This window comes from Ciona intestinalis, unplaced genomic scaffold (genome assembly GCF_000224145.3).
Source record: "Ciona intestinalis unplaced genomic scaffold, KH HT000123.2, whole genome shotgun sequence".
In the NCBI taxonomy this organism is placed as follows: domain Eukaryota; kingdom Metazoa; phylum Chordata; class Ascidiacea; order Phlebobranchia; family Cionidae; genus Ciona; species Ciona intestinalis.
Window position 1 is genome coordinate 22,843 of NW_004190445.2, and position 10,331 is coordinate 33,173.

General features: G+C 37.3%; 3 protein-coding genes across 3 annotated transcripts in view; all 3 read right to left on the reverse strand.

Annotated features, from left to right (window-relative positions):
* Window positions 1-4,927, reverse strand: part of LOC100186626 (nucleolar and coiled-body phosphoprotein 1) — a gene marked incomplete in the record, with an annotated part of 5,302 nt that extends 375 nt beyond the window's left edge. Inside the window, 12 exon segments of the mRNA XM_009863349.3 lie at window positions 121-173; window positions 231-296; window positions 437-539; window positions 711-847; window positions 970-1,104; window positions 1,904-2,077; window positions 2,354-2,711; window positions 2,887-3,203; window positions 3,486-3,551; window positions 3,618-3,648; window positions 3,834-4,001; window positions 4,742-4,927. Coding sequence (XP_009861651.1) covers window positions 121-173; window positions 231-296; window positions 437-539; window positions 711-847; window positions 970-1,104; window positions 1,904-2,077; window positions 2,354-2,711; window positions 2,887-3,203; window positions 3,486-3,551; window positions 3,618-3,648; window positions 3,834-4,001; window positions 4,742-4,843 — 1,710 coding nt within the window.
* Window positions 4,928-5,497: 570 nt separating this feature from the next.
* On the reverse strand, window positions 5,498-8,647 carry LOC100176406 (toll-like receptor 13). Its single transcript, XM_002120484.5, has one exon. It carries the CDS (start codon window positions 8,351-8,353, stop codon window positions 5,678-5,680), a length of 2,676 nt encoding a protein of 891 aa, XP_002120520.2. The 5' UTR covers window positions 8,354-8,647; the 3' UTR covers window positions 5,498-5,677.
* A 92-nt stretch (window positions 8,648-8,739) lies between these two features.
* The window catches only part of zf(ubp)-4 (zinc finger (ubiquitin thiolesterase type)-4), a 4,645-nt gene continuing 3,053 nt past the window's right edge, over window positions 8,740-10,331 (reverse strand). Inside the window, exons 9-13 of the mRNA XM_009863351.3 lie at window positions 10,291-10,331; window positions 9,914-10,102; window positions 9,646-9,788; window positions 9,312-9,447; window positions 8,740-9,140 (exon numbers count right to left, since the gene is read on the reverse strand). Coding sequence (XP_009861653.1) covers window positions 9,000-9,140; window positions 9,312-9,447; window positions 9,646-9,788; window positions 9,914-10,102; window positions 10,291-10,331 — 650 coding nt within the window. The 3' untranslated portion in view covers window positions 8,740-8,999. The remainder of the gene's footprint in view (window positions 9,141-9,311; window positions 9,448-9,645; window positions 9,789-9,913; window positions 10,103-10,290) is intronic.

The following is a 10,331-nucleotide window of genomic DNA, read 5'->3' on the forward strand; positions in this document are numbered from 1 at the left end:
GGGGGGGGGGTGGGGTTATGTTAATATATACGTTGGGTAACGATTCGGCCACTTTTGATTTTATCAATTTATCTAAAACTTTGCAACCACTTGGCCACATAAACCAAACAAACAAAATACCTTTCTACCAGACTTTGGTGTTTTAGCTTTTCCTGGAGTTGTAGTTGGTGTGGCTGTCAAGTAATTATATTAACAAGTATATCAACATAAATTTACAATATATTTTATACCTTCGACGTCTATTGCGCTTTTGTTTTTCGACTTCTTCACGGGGCTTGAATTTTCATCAGTGACCCCTTTTTTAAACAAAAACTTAATTTAATTTTTAGCGAAGTATAGCAATAATATGTATGCATGTATAATATGTTTTGTGGTACCTAGTTTTGAATGTTTTTCCAAAAAAACTAAGAAAGTTTAAGACTATGTGCTGGTTCACCTTTTCGTTTGCTTGCTTTCTTCACATCATTCGCACCAGCTACAATTGATGTGTTTAAAGATTCTTTCTTAATTTGTTTCGGTGTGGATTTTGCTTGGGGTGTCTGCAACATAAATAGTAAATACACTTTTGCTTTCATTTTATAAAATAATTTATCGAATTTTATTTTATATTCTTTTGAATCATGAAGCAAGAAATCTTTTTTATTCCATACTAAAGTTTAATTATAATTGCGAAGGTAATTATGTAACAACCTTTTACAAAACACAATCACCTTTATAAGAGAAAGATTCCCGTTGGTAATTCCTTTCTCTAACTTTACTTTCTTTGCCGGTGTTTCAGTTTCGTCAGAATCGCTATCGTCGCTACTATCGTTGCTGCTGGAACTTGAAGATTCTTTCGTGGCTGTTTCTATCACCAATATAAGAAGTTACAATCCATTGATAAGTTTAGATTAAAAGATAATATAAAACAATGGGCAAGGCAATAATAGCAACGCAACACCAGGCTTGAAGCACCCCATATTGCCCCACCTTTCACTACAGCCACTTTCTTCTTCGGAGCAGTTGTTTGTTCCGTTTCATCGTCCGAACTCGATTCTTCCGACGAATCATCCTCGCTGGTTTCCTCTGCTTGTTGTTGTCCCTTCACCACGGCTACTGGTTTCACTGGGGGGGGGAGAGTATTATTTTAAATTTAAAAATAAAACTTTATCCAACATTACAATATAGAAGTATATTTAAATATAAATTCAATTGCTTAAACTCATTAAATTACATATATTATTGTCCTTAACCCAACATAAGGGAACCTGAGGCTCTGGACAACCCATGTCCGACAATTAGTTGTCACAGGTTAGACGTTGTTGGCTGATTGGCAACTCTGGCATGCCTTACTATAGGACCTCACCCATAAAGATGGTACACCTAAAGTTTTGTAAAGTTTTGCTAAAAAAAGTTTTACTAAACGTAAGGGTTGCAAAAACCATGAAAAAAGAAAATCCTTTGTTTTCGGTTTGCAACCCTTTAAATGTGCTTTATAAACGCTCATACAAACGTAAACGGTCGAATCCGATTGCCTGGCGAGTGACATCACAGTAGCTATGTTGTATGCGCCTTTCGTCAAGCCCGCACAAGTGTGTGGTTATCTTACAAACGAAGACCCGTCCGTCAGAAATAGTAGGTTTCCAGAACGAAATATCGCGGAAATAAACTGCCTAAATCGTTTCCAACACTGCTTTATATTTATATACAATGTTTTCCTCAGCCAAGCAGCATGTTTATTACGAATTAGTAGGGATTTACACATGGTTTCATTGCATCATAATAGCGGTTGTTTGAACCTGGCAACTGATTACGACATAATAGCGATCAAAGGGTTGCCAGACAACCCTGCAACTCCGTAACTTTACGCCAGTGGGCATGCTTTACTACAGGACCTAACCCATACATACATAACAACCATCACCTGCATCGTATGTAGTTGGGGGGGGAATCGCTGCCTTCGCCACGCTCGATTTCTTCTTCACTTTTTTTGCCGAGTCATCATCCGAGCTTGAGTCGTCACTACTTCCCGACGAACTCGAGCTTGAACTTTCATCTTTCTTCGTGGTTGCTGGTTTCGCTACTTTGGCCGTTGTTGCTGTTGAGAAGTATTACAGTTTATAGCAGAGTGTGGTTTTCTTATCTCATTTGTTGGTAAACAAAGAATATTTACAGAATAAAACGGTATCCAAACTTGATTATGAAATATGGGATTTAGGTTTTTACTCTTCTATGCATTGTTTTGTTGCCAGGCATATAAAGCACATACAATTCATGTTTATGAACTTACATGTGTGTTGTGTGATAGAATTAATGACAATAATGTGATAATACACCATCATGAAGCGTTTACAATTATAATACCCCCACCCACCAGATGTTTCCTCTTTATCATCGTCAGATGACGAATCGCTGTTCGATGATTCTTCCTTCGGTGATTTTTGAATCTCTTTCTTCACGGGAGTCGTTTTCGACGACTTCTTGGTGAAAACTTTCTTTTTTTTTTCCTCGACTTCATCTCCTGATGACTCATCATCGCTGTCCGATGACGACTCAGCATCCGGCTTCTTTTTCGCTTCAGGTTTTTGCTGAGTCGTTTCCTCTTCATCTGATGAGTCATCACTTTCTGAGGATGATTCATCAGAATCACTTCCAGCTTTTTTCGCGACAGGCTTCGTAGTTTTAGCCGGAACAACTTTGGTATTTTTCGACGCATCATCTTTCTTCATCACCTAAACAATGTTCGCGAACAGTTGCTAATTCTGGCAGTTTTCACAACATATGTTTTAACTCATATGTATGATACCATTTTCATTTCGGTTCAAAAACAAACTTTCGTGATGGAGGAAGTTAAGTAGATGTATTTATAAATAATATATTCATTTCCAGACTAAAATAACTAATCACCATGGTAACTTTAGGTTTCTCTTCTTCCTCACTTGAATCGCTCGATCCCTCAGATGATGATTCTTCTTTGGATTTCTTGGATGCGGGAACTTCTTTCCTAACTGGAGGTTTTTCATCCTCACTTGAACTTGAATCATCGGATGACGAACTTTCATCTTTCTTCACGACAACTTTACTTTTTGACACGATCGGCTTTGCAGGTTTCGCAACTTTCTCTTCATCTGACGAATCGCTTTCTTCTTCTGACGAAGATTCTTCTTTTTTTGAAACAGGTTTTGTAGCAGGAGCAAGTGGTTTGGCAGGGCCTTTTTTTTTATCTGAATAAAATAGGGGAAGCTAAAATATACTTACTGGTATATATACATATTATATATAATTTGATATCAAATGATTATTGTTAATGTAATAAATTGTATTTGAGTCTGTCAATATTCCATTCCAACTTTGTTTGGGTAGAATATAAATACTCTGCATCTCTTTGCTAAACCACTTGTTGGACTTGATTTTTGATTTAATGGTACTTGGTGCAGCAACCATTGTTATTCCATGTATTATTATATAGAATGTATTTGGTATATTGCATAAAACAAACTTCTGACCTTTCTCTTCCTCGTCCGATGAAGAATCCGAAGAATCTTCCGACGAATCAGAGGTTGTTGCGTCATCTGGTGGTTAATGTTATGATGAATATGTCGTCAATAACACAATATTATTATCAAATGATGACTTACCAGTTTTTGCAGCAGCTGCTTTGGGCTTTACCTGTAAAAGCAAAAGTTATTACTTTTAGGAATAACTACATGAAATAGGACAACGTGCGTTTGGTTTTTTAACTTTCGTTTCATTATTATTGGATTTTTTTACTACGTTGTCAAACACAGTATATTCAAACATATTCATAAATTTAATAAAAGAAACATCTCAACAAATATATTTATTTCATCAACCTTTTCTTCTTCATCAGCGGACGATGCTTCGCTTTCGCTCGAAGATTCAGGGTCGGCTTTTCGTTTCTTGGCACTAGGTGGCTCTGTTGCACTTTTGTTTGACTTTGTCTGTTTCAACCAATCTCCGTACATTTGTAGCAACGTCGCATGATTATCATCAGGTGGACCCTGTTTCAACATTCGTAACTAATAACTTAAAATATTAAAACTGCAGCTCCTGATGCCATGTATTGCAATAAGAGTTTGCACGGCACCGTGCCCTCGTGTTCACTGTGCCCCCAATTTTTTATTTTCCGGAGCCCGTGACCCTGGAGTGTCTTGGGCCGTGGCCCTTATTTTTATTTAGTTTCTAGGGCACTGGACCCTCCCGGTGATGTGGTCTGTTTAAAGTATCTTAGGCCATGATGGAAGTTTTGGTATTTTCTAGGACACAGCACCCGTGTTATTTTTAATTGCCGCATTAAATAAATTCAATATGTTTAAAACTATAATATACTAACATTACAGTTTGTTTTAATTATGCAAAAAAATAAAAGCACAATTTTTTGCTGTTATATTCAGTTTACTATGGGCCATTTTGGGCCACTTTATCCGCTATGTCCAGTGAGGCCCGCACATTTTCAGCCGTGGCCCACGCTTACGAGGCACGAAAATGTGCAAACTGCCTTTTGTTGGATGTTTCTGTAGGGCGAGCCTAAATAATATTTTAAAATCAAGGAGTAAAATGTACATATCCACGGCAAGTAAAAAATGTTATTTTGAAATGCATCAGGAAATTAATGACGTAATCCCAGAAGTTTTAAACAAAATCTCTCCTGGGACTAACATATTCTACAATTTAACAATTATGCGAAGTAATATACAACGGTTTACTATTAAACACATCCTACATACAGTAAAATACTCACTGTTTTTGTTCTTTCTTTAAAAGTTTTTGCCAGTTTTGTAAATTTACAATCTAGTAAATATCTGTAGACGAACGGGTACAACACACTCGCCTGGTCCGCCATTATAACTTATATATTTACTAAATCTGAACAAAAATGAAACTTTAATATATTTTCGGCCACCCAATTACAATCTGGCGACAATTACAAGCCACAGCAAAATATTCACGCGTTTCAAAAATGTTTCGTCTACTTTTATTTCCCACATGGCAATTTATAAGATTTCTATGATTTTACGGAGAAAGCTACCGGGGAGAAAATATTTTTTACATGCATTTTTATGTCTTCTGACAAAGTAGCAAATCATTCATACCATGAGTCAGTATGGGTTGTATATTTAACGTTTAATATGTTTGTTTATATAATATCCAACAACATCAGATTTGTGTGAGGGCGTGGGTAGAATCTGAAAAGACAAGAGAGCATGGCTCTAATGAATAGACACGTTCGTTAATAACTTTAAAGAAAATAAGATACGTATAAAATAGCACATCGCAAAGTTTGTTTTTTTTCGTCGAACAGTTGTTGGGTAATGAGCTAGCAGCATATGCACAAGAACATGCGGTTTCTAATATCTTATAATATTACAAATGTTACTTATATCTTCAACCTATTTTATTAACCACATTATTTCTTCAATCCTTAAGCGTTGTGGCTTAAGCTTAAATGTGACATTTGTGCAAGGTACTGTACGCCTGTAAGCTCAACTACTATGTGTCGTGGTTAAATAGAATTTATTTTACATTGGTACGACATGCACCGATACTTTTAATTGAGACAATACATTAAACCATAAACATACTTGAATAATACAGGTATACGGTAAAAAAAACATGAAAACGGAAAAATCGAACAGAGTTTGTATATTTTAATTGATTACCATATTGTTTTTATCTGCTACAATAACAGGCTTTTATTTGTTTGTTTTGCAAGACTTCGTCTCAGCTTCATCCAGAACGATGGACGATCCGCTACATCTGTCGGCCAAACCAACCAAGCGTTTCTCCTCACACCTAATACTGGGAGTCGTTCAACGCCAACCAAACTTTCACCGTGTCGTTTCAAATAAACAACAATCAAAGATTCCGCCGATCGCTCACTGTTTCGCCACATCTCAGATACCATGGACAGTTCAAATCTTGTCCAGCTGTTGGCTACGTAGTCCTTGGACAGAATGACCAACGCGTGTTTGCTTAATCTTAAATTATTAGCAGCTGAAACCATTTTTGGACAACCGGGTTTAAAATCACGGGAAGGAAAGCAAAGTTTCATGGGAGTTAGTTCGTATGGCGGGTTCTCAATAGCGCAAAGTAGCTGCCGCACGACCCACGCTTCGTCCACTGAATCAGGAACGCAAGACAAATACGCCTGGTATTCATAAACGTCGCTTCTATTCCTTGGTAATGCTTTATGGTAGGAAAGTTTTGATTTGATCATCTCATACCAGAACAAAGCTTGGAATCTTACCGAGAAACCAAATACAGCACAAGCAGTTGAAAGTAACAAACAGCCGAGAACTATACCGACAATTTTGGTTGCTTTTTTCCAGCACAATGCTTCCGAATCCCATTCTATAATATCAACATAACTACGGCTACTGTGCAGAAAGCAAGTGACGTTTCTTAATAATATGCGACTTCTGCCCACTGTTAAATATAAGTTGTCTATGATCCATTGTTGAAGCGGTATGATGTCACAATTGCAAAGGAATCTGTTGTTTTCAATGTCAAGGGACCTGAGATTTACAAGCGAAGAAAACGTGTTGGGAGGATCCAGAACACGGATTTGATTCCCGCGAAGATTTAGTTCCTCCAGCAAATGGTTTGTTTGGAAAATATTTTTTTCTAAACCAGTGATCTTGTTATAAGATACATCAAGAAGTCGCAAATGAACAGAACCAGTAAAGGCAGAGGATGAAATGCTTCTAATGTTGGAACGAATGAAGTAAAGTTGTTTTACCATTAACCCTGAGAACATGATGCCTGTGTTTAATCCTTGCTCGATGTTTAGAACTTGGTTGAACTTAATGCAAGTCAAATTAACGTGATGTTTGAATGCGTTATTAACCTCATCGTTATATACAACATGATTGCCACTGAAATCAAAATATTCCAAATGGTGCAAATATTTTAACCAGTCAATTGGTATTTCCAATAGATTGTTATAGCTTACGTCCATAACCCGCAATCGTAATGCGCTTAATTGCGACATGTGTCCGAGATCGAACCAGCCAATTTTACAATGTGAAATGTTCAAGCTTTCCAAAGCAGACACGCCGTAATCGGCAAATGCATAAGTGAACCAACTCCCCGCAAGAACAACCGACTTAGTTTGACTGTATATTGATTTAAAACGCTTTGGTGCAATTCCTATAGAAATTTTGTCTTGAAATATTTTGTTCCATGACAGATCAATATATTCAATCAAAGTTACATTGTACGTGTATTTTATCATCGGTACAGATTGTAGATTGTTGTGCGAGATATTTATTCCGCGTAGATTGTCTACGTTCGCAAACGCCTCGGGGTCTACTCGGTGGATTTGGTTCTTAGACAAGTCAATGTATTCCAGTCCTTTTATGTTGGAAAACACAAACTTGCGAACTTCAGTTACTTGCGCAAAGTTGAGCCCAATACGACGAACAATCGTCTCGTTGCAACTTTGGTAAGTTAAGCCTTTAAACGACGCATCTGTAAGGTGTATGTGCCTTTGTTTGGCTTGCTCGCCCCCCATATTTACATGCAGGTTGTTTACGTGTGAACATCGCAGTGCGTCCAGTATTGATGGTTCGTAAAGCATAGGAAAGTCAGAGAAATACAAATTATCGATATGGTAACAACGAAATAACTCCGTGTCCATTTTGACATTATATAACTGTCTAAAATCCAGGACTTCGTAGTAAGTTCGGCATGAACCTCCACAACAACTTTCAGGAGATTTATGTATGTTTAAATCGTCCATGTCGGCCAGGTAAAGTTTCTTTAACGATCTTGGTTTGTTCTTTTGAGAGAAATAATCGCCGAAAGCAAAACTTCTGAAACTATTCCCGCTTAAATCGAGTGTTTCTAGATTATCCAACCGTTTCAGGGATTCGTAGGGAATTTCTTTGAACAGATTTGACTTTAGTAGTAATGTTTCAAGGCCGTAAAGACCATGGAAAGTTCCAGCTTCCAACTGAACGAGACTGTTTAACTGAAGCGACAGATTCTTCAATGAAACAAAACAATCGAACGAACCATTGCCGACTTTTGTTAAGAAATTATTCGCGAAACTGAGCCACGTTGTGTAGCTGACTGATGCACAGCAAAACTGGAAGCTTCGAGATTCAATCTGCGTTAAACTGTTTCCAGATAAATCCATTATTTCTACTGGAGGCAAAGTTCCTGTTGGTATAACAGACATACCGAAGCATCGAACCTTGTACAACGGGTTGATATCCCGACCTGGTAGTTTTAACATTGAACAATTCGACGAGCGCCATGTTGGTGAACCACTTACTTTGTATGAACTGGATAATTTTGCACAAACTATAAGAAATAACAGGCGTACATACATATCACTGCACATATACATAGCTACAGACCGCTAGACTGGTGTGCGCCCCCACCCACATCCGTATATATATTGCTCTTACCTACGCTGTGAAGGTTGACAAATCTAAATAGCGGATTGTTTATAATGTTTCAATGCAACATACGATCCGGTAAAACGTTATTTAGTTGGTTCCACACGCGTCATAATGCGCATTATTTGTTTCTAACATATGGTAGGATAAGAGATACCGCGTTTATTAAGTTAAGCATTTATAAACAAATTCCTTTACGATTACCCATTCGATGATAGACGAAACAAATATTACAGTAACATTCGACAGCATCCTAACGGTACAACGAAGTGCGCGGCAAAGAGCGGGTAATATATTCAAATTTGGTGTTGCAGCTTTTTTTAATGGCTGAATATATGTGAACAAACTTTATTTGCGGGAAAAGTTACTCGGTTTGTGATCGCAACCAATCAGCAAAAACTTTTGTTTGTTTGTCAGTATGACGGGATGTAGATTGTTTGTGTTTATAAACCAATAGTCGCAGATACTGTCTTGCGAAGGCCATCCGTGTTATAGTTACATTTACAGCGAAACTAAACTGCAGCAATTACAACAATAATAGTTGGGCAGTTTATTAAAACTTTATATTCACATTGTTTAACAAAGGTAGTTTCATCAAACTTCCATGGGGGCGGGTGGTTTGCTCTTGTCTGTCCTCAACGCCCATATTTGGATATATGCTTCAGATAACGTGATCATTTGTGGCAAAATATCTGACACGTGAAGGTCTTGTAGTTCGTACCATTGGTTGGAACCCTAAGTTGATGCGCAGAATTGTGGGCATTAAAGGGTTTTATGAATGAACGGTTAAAGTTGGATAGCGGAGACCGATAGTCGCTAAAACGCACATCGGTAAAAATGACAAATAAAACCGTGGCTGTTGAATCCAAAATACATATAAATAATCAAATATTTCTCGGAACTTACTTGGTGTAAAATATGAACTCTGTACGACCCCTTCCCTTCGTTCGGGTCGCCATCGTGAACGATGTTCGCCATCAAGTCATAACATGTGTGTGGTACGTCAGCATCTGCTGCTACCAATTCCTCTAAATCTATGTTCCTATGCATGCGTTAGGTAAGTTATAATACAAACACCACCTACGTATGCCTACGATTTAAATTTAATAAAGAAACAAAACATTTCTAGACAAAAACCCGTTCAATTGATGATATATGACTGGCATAAGTTTAAAAATTTTCATGTTCAGTGAAAGAAATAAAACTAGTTTTGATCGAATAACAAGTCTCCGCCACTTACGTGACTGGGAAGTTAACAATGGTCGGATTTTTCTCGATGAAAAACAAATTCTTCGTGAAACGTTTGATGTAAAATATAAGATATGGGGGAAGACGGGTTATCTCGAATCTCTTCATTGTGGAATCCCTTTTGCCTTTGTATTCCTGCAACATATATATGGGAGTTTGTTAAACGACAACCATGAATCAATAAGAAATATGGTCCGTGCTTCTTGTGTCAAAAACATTTTTCATTATCGTCCCTGAATCTTCCAACAAGTCCCACCCACCTTCTCAGTCATTCCATTAAACTTGGCAAGCAAAGTAGCGAGCGGAACTTGTGGTATAATGTTGTGTTCCAACTCATCTTTATATAGAGGAGCAGCGGGTAAGTCGAGCGCTAAATATAGAAACGGGGATTTTTCCATCTTCTCTTGATATTCATCCTCCTTTAAAAGCTTCTGTTTCAATTCTTCAGGCTGAAGATTAAGCCGGTTTTAATAAAAAACAAATATATGTCTTTTAATTAATGGTGTCCAACATATAGTTTACTGTATGAGCTGTATATTCCACCAAGCAGCATCATCAGTCTTTTAATCAAACATAATTTACATAACACCCACAATAACCACACATATATTTACATTAATATTAAACATAAACGTACAGTTTCAGGATTCGGAATCTTCCGCGAGTAAATTTTCATTT